The 13,759-nt window shown below is 43.3% G+C and overlaps 1 protein-coding gene and 1 long non-coding RNA gene across 31 annotated transcripts in view; both read right to left on the bottom strand.

Annotated features, from left to right (window-relative positions):
• Positions 1 to 6: 6 nt before the first annotated feature.
• On the bottom strand, positions 7 to 3,762 carry LOC134730643 (uncharacterized). Of its 2 annotated transcripts, none has more exons than XR_010112554.1 (3): positions 3,575 to 3,762; positions 2,538 to 2,812; positions 7 to 1,974 (listed from the first exon to the last, which is right to left on the bottom strand). It is a non-coding gene; the product is annotated as an uncharacterized LOC134730643 (long non-coding RNA). The 2 variants fall into 2 exon arrangements; XR_010112553.1 differs by having other exon boundaries at positions 7 to 1,301; positions 3,575 to 3,761.
• A 673-nt stretch (positions 3,763 to 4,435) lies between these two features.
• Positions 4,436 to 13,759, bottom strand: part of AFDN (afadin, adherens junction formation factor) — a 145,800-nt gene continuing 136,476 nt past the window's right edge. For 23 of the 29 annotated variants that reach the window (XM_034963258.4, XM_055114335.2, XM_055114338.2 and 20 more), the window contains 3 exons: positions 10,380 to 10,668; positions 7,223 to 7,307; positions 4,436 to 6,635 (listed from right to left, as the gene is read on the bottom strand). In XM_034963258.4, the coding sequence (XP_034819149.2) occupies positions 6,482 to 6,635; positions 7,223 to 7,307; positions 10,380 to 10,668 (528 nt within the window). In that variant the 3' untranslated portion in view covers positions 4,436 to 6,481. Of the gene's footprint in view, positions 6,636 to 7,222; positions 10,669 to 13,759 lie in introns of those variants that run through there. The other 6 variants (XM_034963264.3, XM_055114352.2, XM_055114353.2 and 3 more) reach the window with 2 other exon arrangements.

Below are 13,759 nucleotides of genomic sequence, written 5' to 3'. Positions count from 1 at the left end.
AGAATGTAGAGAATCTGAATGCATTTTATGTATAGATTGCATGTTGAAATGATGCTGTTGGGATATATTAGGCAAAATAAAATATATCACAATTTATTACACCTCTTTCTACTTTTTTCATGTGACTCCTAGAAAACGGATGGTCTCTGGAGGGGCTGGTGTCAGGTCTTGAGGGGACTGATATGCTCCGGGCCTGTCCCGTGTCACAGAATGTGGCCAAAGGTTCCAGGAGAGTCGGTGGCAGTGCTGGACGGAGGCCTCGTCTCCTGCTGCAGCGTGTTTGTAATACATCAGGTCCGTATCACTGACTTTGTTTCCAAGCTTATTTACGTAGCAGCTGTTGGCTAGGCATGCACATAGGCCAAGAGAACTGTGGCGAAAAGGCCAGCTCACGCCTGGCAGAGGTGACAGGACACGGTGTGCGACGTGATCGCGGCGACCGTGTGGCATCGTTGGTTAGGAACATGGACACCAGCTTCTCATGGCCCCAGTGCCAAGGACGCCCTCCCTGACCAGACCCTGGGCTTCTCCACGCCCTTTTTCAACTCAGCCTTAAGTCTGCATCGCCGTGAGAATCCCCCACGCCTCCGTCCGACATCTGATCAGTTCTGCGTCCCCCACCAATCCCCAGGTGATGCTGGGTTCCCCAGGCCTGACTTTAGGAAGACTCCCCATGGGTCAGTTTAGCCCGAGTGCCCTCCAGCCTTGCTGTATGCAGAGTTGAGTCCAGCTCCAAACTGCGGTGTTTTCTTCCCCCTATTACAAAGTTCTGGAATACAACCTGCTTTACCAATTTAATGACTCTGGCTCTGCCCGTGTCATTGGAAACCCTGCCAAGAGGTGTGACAAATCTGTTCCACCTGAGACAGCCAGAGGCCCCGTGTATGTACACAAGTCAGCCCCGTAAATGGTGTCCTCAGGAGCAAAGAATATTCAGGGCGGCCCATGTCCAGTGCTGCCTGAGAAACTCCTCTTAGAATATGAGGCTGAGACAAATTCCCTCTGGAAGGTGCTTGCGTCTTGCTCTTCTGAATACATGCAACTGGTATGTGGTACCGAGCCTCCCCGCGCAGCACGCCCTCACAATGCAGTCGGCCTGTGTGGTACTCACCTTTGCACTCTCCTCTTCCTTCATTTCCTATTTTTGTTTGTATTCCACCAATCCCTTTTCTTGTCTTGCTACAAGAATTCTTGAGAGAGATCTGATCAAATCATTTATAGACTGCAGCCTCCAGCTGTCTGTGAGCAATCCGTCTACTGTACTGAAGATAGCATTCCTCTATGTTTTCTTGCATGGAAAGCTAATTTCAGAAAGTTATATTTAGTAACACTAAGCAAGATGTAAGTGGATGACTTGCAGGAGGGAAAGTATATGCAAAAAGTGAATTTTTAATTCCACGATTTCATGCAGTTTATTCCAAAAAGTCACACAACCCCAAAGATACATACTAGACTTCAGATTGAGAAGAATTTACCCAACAAATATTTATGGGTGCCTAGTCTGCAATGGGTGACGTATAATTAAAAAACTGGAAAGAGAAATAAACATCTCACATCACAGGAAGGAGAGGCTGCTTCATTAAATAAGTCACTCGTTGTCCACAAAGACTTAGAGGGCTCTGGACAGTCTCTGCATCGATGTCAGCAATTTTCCAATATTTAGGTAATGGCAGTTACAGAAATCAGACAAACCCAAAGTCCCGAGACTCCCTAGCTATGCTTCGCCTGTTCAGAACATGGTACGTATTTTGCTCAACTGAGCTAGGCTGTTTTCATATTTTGGGATCTATTCTCATACAAAAAAGATTGACGGGAGGAAGGTGGAACATTTTTAAAGCCATACAATTGACCCTATGGTTTCCCAGGTCTCTCTTTGGGCTGAGATTACTTAATATCTTATAATCATTTTTAAAAGTTCCAAGTTGAAGTTGGAACCACTGTCTCCAATTTAACATTCATTTAAGCCTGTAGTCTCTATAAAAGAATAAAACGTAAGATTTAGAAGAGCAGAGAAAAATAAGATCTAACCCACTGAAGACATGTGAAAGTAGTTTTCAAACTGAAAGCCATGGTTACCAATTTGTTTGAAAGCCAAGCTGAGTTTTGTCCTCTTTTCTAATCTGTTCTTTGGCATCTCTGTAGCTATGCAAACAACTCTAGAGCTTACCTGTGCCCACCCCAGCCCATGCCTCCATGCTCTCCTATCTGGGTGGCCACACCACCATCTGGTTCCTCAAAGCCTCCAACTCCTGCAGAAGCCTGCTCCGGGCTTCCATTCCTTCCCCTCCCATCCCGGCAACCAGAGCGACAGCCACTGACATCACCTGGGTGGCCCCAGCCCCTCCTCGAAACCCTGCAGAGGCTTTGCACTGCGTGAAGAAAACAAGTCACATTTCCTGCCACGGTCTTAGAAAATACACTCTTTTACCACCGGGTAGTGCCAGGTGGCCCCTGGCTCTCTCCAGCCCCTGCCTGCACCCTCCTGTTCTGGGGCTCTGGCTCTGGGCTCCCCTGATCTTCCTGAGGTTCCAGCTTACCTGCCTCAGGCTTCTCCTTCCATCTGCAAGGCTTCTCAAGAGCATCACTTTCTCAAAACAGCCTACCATCTCCCAGGAACTTCATTAGACCTCCAGGTGTCCCCTGCACTTCTTTACTGTTAACAGTTACGATGTATCTGCATATGTAAATGGAACATGTGCTTCCTGGAGTGATGCTCCCTGGGTGCAGAGCCACGCTGTTTCAGGACAGCAGGTAAGCGCTGTGAGACCCGTCACCGAGGCAGGAGGCACCCGCAGGCTCCCATAAACATCTGCTGAATTAAACAAGAAACCGGCTTCAATTCCCAATCTCAAGTCCAGTGTGTCCCTTTTGAGGTTATGTGATTTTTGGAATCTCAAGTCCAGTGTGTCCCTTTTGAGGTTATGTGATTTTTGGAATAAACTGGATGAAATACTGGAAATAACAAAACTATCACTTCTTGTACATCCTTTCCCTCCTCCAAGTCACTCGAATTAAATTTTGCTTAATGTTTACTAAATATAACTAAATCTTTGAAATCAGTTTTCCACTCAATAAAGGATAGAGGAAATTGTGTCCAACGGCGCACACCAGAAAATGATTAAGTGCTTGCTGGTCCGTATGACAGACCACTGTAGGGCAGTACCATTATTTCCACTGACAGCAACAGAAACACAAGCCTTGAGAAGAAAAAGGAATCTGTAATAATACTCAGGCTTCCTAAGTTTTTGTATCCCCAAACATTAAAGTCCCCTTTCAAGCACTAAAATATAGTAAAAGTGAATACTATAGTTCTAATCCACAAACATCTCGTTCTATCAAAAAGGTCTCCACAAGTTTCTACAACCCTAAGACACACTCCTTCCTTCATGAACGTCCTTATTTTTACAATACATGGACTACAGTCACCCTGCTGTGCAGCACATGGATCTGAAAACCTATTCCTTTTGTCTATCTGAAACTTTGCATCCTTCAACCAACAACCTCCCATCCTTTTCTCCCCCCATAAAAGCTCTAAAAATTCTCTATCCCTGCCCTGTCCCATCCCCCTGCTCACAGGCCATTAAAAGGTCCACTGGAAATAGGCAGAGGCAGGAGACGGCGCAGAGGCAGCGCTGAGCCCTGTCCACACAGAAGGTCCCGCCCGCACATGCCCAGAGGCAGCGCTGAGCCCTGTCCACACAGAAGGTCCCGCCCGCACATGCGCAGAGGCAGCGCTGAGCCCTGTCCACACAGAAGGTCCCGCCCGCACATGCCCAGAGGCAGCGCTGAGCCCTGTCCACACAGAAGGTCCCGCCCGCACATGCCCAGAGGCAGCGCTGAGCCCTGTCCACACAGAAGGTCCCGCCCGCACATGCCCAGAGGCAGCGCTGAGCCCTGTCCACACAGAAGGTCCCGCCCGCACATGCCCAGAGGCAGCGCTGAGCCCTGTCCACACAGAAGGTCCCGCCCGCACATGCGCAGAGGCAGCGCTGAGCCCTGTCCACACAGGTCCCGCCTGCACATGCGCAGAGGCAGCGCTGAGCCCTGTCCACACAGAAGGTCCCGCCCGCACATGCGCAGGCCTCCCGCAGCTCCCAGGTCCTCACAATGTGACTCGTGTAGTTTTACAATCAAACATACCCTTTTACACGAGGCCGTCCCGAGTGGGTTCTTGCACTAGGGCGCTTCTCACCAGGATGCCTTATGTACACCATTTACTTATTACTACGGATATTTTAGGAATTTCAAAGGGGCCACCAAGAGACAGTGTCACTGAGAAATGGCTTGAATGCCCACCTGAGCTTGCTGGGATCAAGGAAGCATCAGGAAAGCCCGGGCAGCAGAACGGCTTATGAGACTCAGACACCACCCGTGAGCTGTGTGACGAGGCACACGACACGTCCCCACAAATGAAAACCACTGCCTGACACAGAAATCATACTCAGTAAGTGTTTAATGAAGAAGAGACAGATGGAAAGAGATGGGTGAAGAAGGCTGATGTTACAAATATAAACTTTGTCAGCACTTTCAAAACAATAGCAAATACACTTAAATACATACAAAGTTTATTAAAAATAGGTTGCAACTGAAATACAGTAGAAATGGAAAACTACAGCAGTTTTGATGTTTTCTCATAGTAATGCACAGTTCTGAAAAGCACTTTTACACATATTCACATTTGACCTCACTGCCCAAAGATGGCCAAATCCACTTGTGTATGGGTTTCACCACCACACATACAAATATCCCTGTATGTAGATATTTACATGTATCTGCATGTTCTCCTGTGTATTTTTCTATATATTAACAGAAAAGTAATTCATCTGCATCTCTTTAAAGAAAGTGTGGATTTAGTCACCATAAGGCTGCCAGTGTCCTCAAGATATTTGGGAGGTGCCTGCTTTTCCTAGAACTTCTGCTGCAAGCAAGCAAATCCTTCCTAAACACTCAGAACCATTTCACTCTCTTACTCAAACAAGGAAATGGTAAGAGCACACTTTCAAATAAAAACCCTGATAGAGGTAAAAAAATATTTACACTTGCATTTTTAATGATTTATCATACAACTTTTATTAAAAGTGATTTCGAAGGCAGTAAAAAGCCCCTATACCTCTCTTTGAAAGTGTGCCTATTTTCCTAACATATGTATGTGTAAGAGAACATTCTCTTTGAAAGTGTGCCTATTTTCCTAACATACGTATGTGTAAGAGAACAATATGGTACAGAAAAATCATTTGGACTCCACCAAGGGCTTTGTCAAATAGAAAATTTGCTTGTAATCACAAAGTAATTTATCATCTTAACACCAGACAATATAAAACACACTGAGGTCCGTCTCCCCAACATCAGCCACATATCCATAGCTGAAGAAATGACAGTGGTAACTAATAATTCAACAAATTAAAATTAAATAACTCTATTATAGTATAAAAATAGCTTGAACTTCCATATCAGTTATTCTTACAATATTTAAGTTACAGATGCCCTGTAATTGAATTCCTTCCTTGACGGCATACAGATGAAAATCGATTTCTTTTTCAAATTTAAAATTTCTGAGTGACAGCTGTGCTTGAGGGGTCCCTACTCATCTCCCATTCTTCTGTCATTCCCAGTCACACGAACATTGCTCCAATAAAGATATCTTCTTTTACAGACGCCTTGGAGCAGCTGAAGTATTAGTGAACTTTCCAAGGTAACTGTCATCTTTAAATTTACCAGTGATTTATTAAGTCTAACAATAATCTGGTATTTATAAAAATAAAATCCCCTAAGCTTAAATCCTCAAAATTTTCTTTCAGAATTAAAATTAATCAAATATTTAGAATTGATCAGAAGAGCTCAAATTTGCGAGGAATGAGATGGAACAGTCTCGGACGTGCGTCATCGCACAGGAAGCTTTGGCTTAAGCCACTTCACGATGCAGACTAGAAGGATATTGTGGGAACAGACACCATCAGGGGACATGGGAGGAGCATGTTGTCATATGTTCCTTCCCGGGTAGAAGAGTGTGTGGTCACTACTAAACAGTGCCAACAATAGTCTGAATAGTTCAAGCTATTCTCTGCTTGACAGCTAAAATAAAGTTTCTGAAAAAAACAGAAACAGAACTTCTTTGTGCTCCTCGGTCGATGATGAGGGGAAGATGGGAGAGAAGACACATCCATTCTCTTCTCCTGCCCTTAGTTCTGTCCCCTTTGAACTCAGGACTCCAGAAAAGAAACCAACAAAAAACTTACCCTCATGTGAGTTAGATAATTAAGAAACTAGACAGTGTTTAAATTACATAAATGGCAATCTCATGGTAAAGTAAAATAAAATTTCTTGGAATTGAAACATTTCTAAATCCCAACAATTTTAGAAACAGAAATTGTAAATCACTTAGAAATATAACCCCCTTCCTCTTTCCTCTTCAAACTCGCACCTACAAACCCACAACTGAAAAGATTTTGGGGTAAATACAAAGTGTTCTCCTCATTTTCTTTCACTTTGTGTTCAGTTCATTCTCCAGTTCTGTTAATTTACGAGAAGCTTTCACTTTATTGGATACATCTTGACCTTGTGAAAAAAGACGCTGGCGTTCCTTGAATGTCAAGTTTTCAGGGGCCCCAGAACTTCCAGGTGAATCTGCATCTTGGCTGCAGAAGAGGGCAATATCAAAGATTACTGGACAAACTAGAAACAACCTGTCAACAATTACACACGTTTGCAAAATGGGCGATTAAAATTTTCACTCATTCTTTGTTAAATTGTGCTATAACCTTTCTTATAATCGAAATCACAGGGGCTGTATTTAAACCCATCTAGAAAAAAAGGGCAACATGTTCTCTTGGCTAAAACATTAACTTTTCCCGGTCATAGTCAACTCTCGAAAAACTTGTAAGTTAGATTTTAGCAAGCAGGCGACTCTTACCAGTTAAACAAGTGTAACCCGAGGGGTACAGTTTTAAAATACAGCATTTTAAGGCATCTTACATGTACCTGAGAGGCATCTATAAATATGCCAAATTTAATAATAAGTTATAGAATGGTACTGATGATCTTTCTGGTGAGTTCAAATTCCATGTTTTAAGAACACTTGGGGCAATAGCATTCCTAATTACAATCCAGGTGAGGTCACAGAGTGAAGCCATGAAGTCTGTTTACATAATCTCAAGGTGCCGTGAAGAGTGAAAGGGCTCATCAGGTACAGATGAAGTTCCTCATCTAGTGCAACCGTCCATACCTTTTAGAGCGCTTCTCTTTTGCATCCCGACAGGCGTCATGGGCTCCAACAGCTGCTCCAGTAGATCCTGGGTAAGAGTTTGGTCCTTTTCCATGAAAGAAACAGTACAAGTTAAAGTACCTGATTATTTCTAAGCTTTACTCATGATAAAGATGCAGTGCTCAGAGAATACAAAAATACCTTTACTGAGTAAGTAGGAAGGTAAAAGACCCTTCATATTGTATCAAAGTTTCATCAATTTGAAATTCATCCCTGTTGGTGGCCTGAGTAATCCAATTACTACTCTCAAGAGGTGCTAAAATATTGACCTGACGCCCTTCACTATGAGGGAGGAATACTGCCCACTGGCCCAGCTCTGCCTCTGACTGGCAGAGCAACTCTGGGTGAGTGTAACATCAACCCATCGGCAACATTTGCCCTGTTCCTACTGGCTTCGGTGGATTGTTGAGGATCAAAAGATGTGATGCAGATACAAAGTTTTCAATGTATCCAAGTAATAATGTCACTAAGTGTATCCAAGTAACAATCAATGTTATATTGTTAAAATCATAATGCAGTAAATCAGTGTTAATGTATTTCTATTAATTGTAGCATTAGAAAAATTCACACTGGAAAAATCTGACAGTGTAATTCAGGCTGCAGTAATAAATGCTCAAACTATTTAGCAAATACTGACAGCAATGAATATTGGATTAAACAGGCCACAAAAGTAGTACAATATTTTCACATTAAAATTCTTTTTCAAACAACTTGCACAAAAATACATTTTTGTTTCTCCTCTTCTACAAAAGGACCTGCTGTGCAGAACTCATCTGATGTGCTGCAGACGGGACACAGCTGCCTTTTGAAGGCGCCTCTCTGCACTGCACCTTCACTCAGGTTTCCCACCACCCTGCAGAGGGCGCCATCCTCAGCAAAGACTCAAAAGATTCAACAGAAACACATCTCCACCTTATGACAATTTATAGCGGGCCTTTAGATAAATTACCGCATGGAGACATTTTTTTCAATTTTAGTTCCAAATTTTTTATCTTGCTTAGTTTTAAAAACATTGTATTATATCTTTTGAGCTTTGTTTTAAGAATGATACTGGCTTTTTCCACTGGTAAAACTAATTCTTCTGAATTTTCGGAACTTTTAGACTTAAGAGTATCAAATACCTTCAGCTGACTCTCTATGAATACTCCAAATCACAGATCATTTTCAAAAAGCTTTAGTAATGAATCTTTCATATAGTGCTATGTTCAAATCTGGCATTACTCATTCACATCCTAATGCTGCTCCTCTCACTGTCCAGTGGAAGAAGCCCAGTCCATCTGCAGAAGCATGCTTTACCAGAGCGCTAGCGACACAAACAGAGCTGAGCAAGGAATGAGACCATGCTAGTGAAATGAGGAGGACACAAGGTCGGAATGCGCTCTGCACACGGTGCAGACGGCTCTGTACATTACGAAGAAGTCTTCAAAGAGGTGGAGCAATCAGATGTCGGCTATGACCTGGTCCTGTGAGGTACTTCATGTGTGCAGTAAAATAAGGGTTAGTGGTAGGACTGAGAGCCAAGATGGTGAGTAGTGACACCTCACTATAATACTTGGCTACCAAACCTCACATTTCTGTCATGACACATAAAAAAAATCTTAGGTTCAGCTTATAAAATTCAATACAAGGAGACTGATGGCATCCTGCTTCAAAATTCACTATTATTCCGTACATTTCTCTAAAAGGTACCAAACTCTAGATATTTACAACAGATATTTCATAAAATGATTTAATCCTGGCTTCCAAAGTGACTCAACCTAAATATTATTATATATTAAACCTTCAAAGTAGACCAAAGCTCTGATCCAGGGGGGCAGGGAAAGACAGAATTCTGGCAAAATTAATCTGTTATTTGTAAGGGTGACAGTTACACTGAGTCTTAGAATATTCGACAATTTCAGAATTGTCGAGTCCCATGCATTGCTTATGCAGAATGATGCAGGATTTAGAAGACTCTCATACACTCACTAAAAGTAATACTCCTGTATTTGAAGATATTTAGTACCAGAATTCCAGTTTCATTTAAGGTAAGATTAGTGTGAAATCTGAATCCTTATGAATTCAGCTATATTTTAAACATGCTGTCTTGAAAACAATGACTACTGAACCCACGCCTGTGACAGCCTCTAGGCCCTGTCCCCTGCAGAACTGTCCTGCTCTACAGTCAGCGTAGGGGTTTCCCTAACGGCAGCTGCACGCCTGCTAAGGTCTGGCTGCTGGTGTTACTAGGTGCTAAGAGTGCAAGTAACAGGAAGGAGTGAAGCCAGTTAGAGGAAAAGGGGATGAGAGGAATTTCCCTGTAACTGGGGTCTCTGGACCCTGGCGTGAGGCAGCCTGCACGGAGGTCATGAAGCCAACAGTGAACCAGCTTAGCGGATGCTCCGGCCACACCAACCAAACCACCATGAGAGCGCATGATTTATTCCACAGGCTACTTAATCCAGAACAGAAAGTTCTGCCAACATTAAATAATGGAAACTTATAATAGAATTATAACCTTTGTCTCTAGAGACACTACAGTGTGTGAAAAGCACTTGTTCAAACAAATAGAAGATCATTTGTAGAGAGAGAAAACGAAAGCCAAGACCAACAGTACTTCAAGTGATTTGGGAACAACAGAGAAGGACTGATTGTCAGATGATCAAAGAAATGGAACTTTTTAAAGTGTAAAAGAAATCGGAGTACTAAGATATCTACCAAAGAGTATTAGCACAGAACATCACAATCAGAGGCAGAGGAGGATCACCATGCCAAGACCAGTGATCACATGACATCCAAATTCCAAGGCAAGTATGATCGCCATGGACCATACTACAGGGCAAGTGTGCAGAGAGATGCTGAGGTTCCAATCATTAAGACAAAGAGAGCTGATTTGTCACTCTTTTACCTCTACCTTTGCAGTGGCTGGGATGGTAGGAGCTGGATTTTTTTGGAGGGGGCGGGGGCTGGCCTTTTTTGTGAGCAGTACTGTTGGCTTTGGCTGAGGGTGGCTGGAATGAGTTGGAGAGAAAGATGCCATCGGAGGCCGGGCGTGGCTGGCAGGGGGGTGGCCGTGGTTTAAGAGGGGCAGGAAGAAGGTCCCCATGAGACTTTCTTGTGCTGGAGTACTTATCCTGACCTGCTAGGCTGCAGTCCTCCTCCTCCTCCTCCTCATTGTATGCAACAAACTTGGCAGTGAACAGCGAGTCGGGGGAGAGGACCTGTGTTTTGAGGTAGGAGGCGTTTCGCTGAGGCGGGGGAGGAGGGGCGCCGGGCGCGGGGGACGGGGACGGGGGCTCGTAGTCCCGGGGAAGCGGAGGGCGGCACAGACCGGGCGCCTCGGGTTCCAGCAACCTGCGCGCCGCCTCGTCGTGCTGTCTGCGCCTCTCGGCTTCCAGGCGGCTGTAATACCCTTCTTCCTGTCGCCTCTGCGGGCGGGAATAGACAAGAGTGCAAAGGTCAGAGGTGAGAAGGGAACAGCCGACCCACTGGGCCTTCAAAGGGAACAATCCTCATCATCACACTGACGTCAAAGTTTAATAGTTACAATTACAATGTCACAGAAGCAGCAGGTCAATCCAGAGTCTTCTCTCTAGACTTACAAGTACATTAATACTATTCTGGATTATTTGACAGAAAACTGCTCAGAAGCACGGAATGGATTCTCAGCCTCCTGCTTCCCAGTCACTTATGCCTTTCCATTATCCCAGTGGACTGAATTCTCCTCTGCTTTCCTTCTTTCCTTCCTCCACGCTCCTGTTACTTCCTTCTCTCTCTCCTCTTCTGATTTTGGCAGGATATTAACTTACCTGTTACTGCTGTGTTTAAAGATAATGCAAAACTAAAAATAGGCTGTCACTGGCTTTCTATGGCCAGCACTTTCCAAAAGGCAAACTTGCACTCTTTTTCACTGAGCCCCCATGAATGCAGAAGAGCAGTCCTTCCTGGACAAGGAGGACATGAGTGAACCACCCTGTTTACTTCAGTTATCAGGAAGGAGATTAACAGGAAACCAGAAATGAAAAAAAAAAAAAAAAAACACTCATTCTCCCAAAGTAACAATCTAACAAACATGCTTTCCATAGTTCTTAACTTGTATTTCAAATCTTAAGAAACTCCCTAACAGACAGAAAATTAGAGAGCCAGGAATTAACAGCAACAGCAACAAGATATTCAAATATATTTTGACACATACTGTACATTTTTTTCTGACATACATCTGCACAAACTACAGTTGACAGTGTTAAAATTCTTTTAACATTAAAAAAGGTAACAGCACAGTTTTGTTAAAGATTGACAAAAGTTTTAGAGCACAAGAAAAAAGTAAATAAGAAGGGGGATGAAAGAGCAAACAGAATAAACTGCCTCGAGTAAATGTTTAATGCTGTGAAATGAAGTACAATGAATTGTAAATTTGTTCAACCAAAGAAAACTAATTTTAGAGACCTTGCTGGCATTCAGTGAAAAGTTGTTAGTCCCTGTTTTCAATTTCATCCTGTATTTTCTCCCTACTCCCTCTAGAGCTACACACACACACACACACACACACACACACACACACACACACACACAGAGTGAATACGCAATGTCACTCCTTCACCTTTTGAGGGAGAAAACTCTTAAGAATAAATGCCAGCCCCAATTACTGCCCTGAGCCCAATTTTTCATTGAATCTTCTTGCTCTATGTTTAGAAATCCTGAAGGAAAGACTCTCATCTTCTTGTCTACAAAAAGTAAGTGTTCCCTTGGAGTGAGGAATAAACCAGAATGACTTCTTGTGGCTTTTAAATGGAACTATCAAGAATCTTAGTATTAACATGAAGAACAGTTGCTTGGTAACATTTTAGGAAGAAATCAAAATATCCTCTTTTAGTTATACCAAGAGCAGATACAATTACAAGACGACTTTATTCTACCCAACAAATGAATGGCACATTTTTCTATAACAAAGCAAACCCATGAGTTTTGGACATTCTGATATAAAAATAGGTTATTCGCCTTTTTACAGTGACCACTTAATTATAGAAGCAGTTACTAACACAAGTGTATTTCACATAATCATGAGTTATGAAAACACATTGGAAAAATTAAATAACCCAAGAGTTTCTCAGCATAGGAAAAACATGGCCTGGTCCTCTCTGCATGTGCACTGTGCTGCCATGACAACCCAGCTGCCCCCGCCGAGGCTCCGGCGTGGCCAGGACTGGGCCCAGCTATAGCAATGGGCACTGTGCACGGCCTGGGACAGCCAAGCTGGCACTGACCTGGAAAAGCACAGCCCTCCAAGCAGCCAGGGAGCGCTTTCATGGAACAGCAAAGCAACAGCAACCACCACCACCACTTAGACATCAAGCTGCTCAGCATTTTGGAAATCTGATTTCCTTAGAAAGATCATCAACGTTGACTTACCATTACACAAGTGAAAGACTCACAGGGAAACCTAATCCTGAAAGCCGAACTCTTTGAGGGGACTTCAAATGCTGTTCAGATTCAACAGCTAATATGATGATAAACTTAGAGGGCAAAGGTCTACAAAAGGCAGAAATCACCAATTTCAACAGAGGTGAGTGTCCTTACATTATTCACTCTACTCCATTTAAGTGAAGTCACATCATGTCTATCAAGCTTACTCTTAGATTGTTCTGTATCCTAATAGAGCATATCACTACAAAAAACTCCCTACAAGTTCTTTTCTGTGAACAGTACACTGTTCTATTAATATAGTTCACTAGACTATCAAAGAAGGAATTATTAATAAAAACTAAATTTTCCGCCATCAGAAGTTGTAACACTGAAAGCTTCTACCTTCATAGAAGGGAAGTAACAGAGAAGAGCAGCTTCTCTCAAACCACACAGAGCAACACGCAGTCCCCTCGGGATGAAACAGGCCCCCACAGGGAGCTCAATGGCTACAGCCTCTTCATCCAGAGGGCATCGGCCACACACACAGGACAAAGGGAGATATGGAGAGAAACATCTCAAAATCCCCATTTCTCAGAATGTCAAAATTCGCTGTCATTTTAAAATTCAATTAAAAGGGTTACTTGATTTAAAAACACACACACACATGAAAATAAATAACTTAGGATATTTACTGGATTACATACTAAATTTTCCTGTATCATGTTTTCTAAGCCATCTGCTCTCTTTACCATCAACCAGAAGTGAGTGATTTGAGTAAACCATCTATTTGAAATGTTGAATGGCAGCCAACTGTCTTACTACGCTCCTACTGCTTCCCACGGTCCACATGCCATTTAAGCAATCACTGAACAAATGTCACCTTCACAATGACAAGCTGGGCCATGTTCAGTAAAGATGAGTGCCCGAGGAAACGAACCCTTTGCAAAGAGGCTCACTGCTACACACGCCCAAGAGTTCAGAAGTTTGAAGGAGACAAAACTTGGCAGGTAAGGGGGTCTGGAGACAGTCCAGAAGAGAGGTAGGTGGGCCAGATGGGGTAAAGTTGCTGGTCCAATCACAAAGCTGGGGGAGCCAGGCCCTGCTCTGCCTCGTGCT

Source organism: Pan paniscus, chromosome 5, assembly GCF_029289425.2.
Source record: "Pan paniscus chromosome 5, NHGRI_mPanPan1-v2.0_pri, whole genome shotgun sequence".
In the NCBI taxonomy this organism is placed as follows: domain Eukaryota; kingdom Metazoa; phylum Chordata; class Mammalia; order Primates; family Hominidae; genus Pan; species Pan paniscus.
Note: the sequence above shows the minus strand (reverse complement) of the source record. Positions and strands in the feature narration are given on the sequence as shown.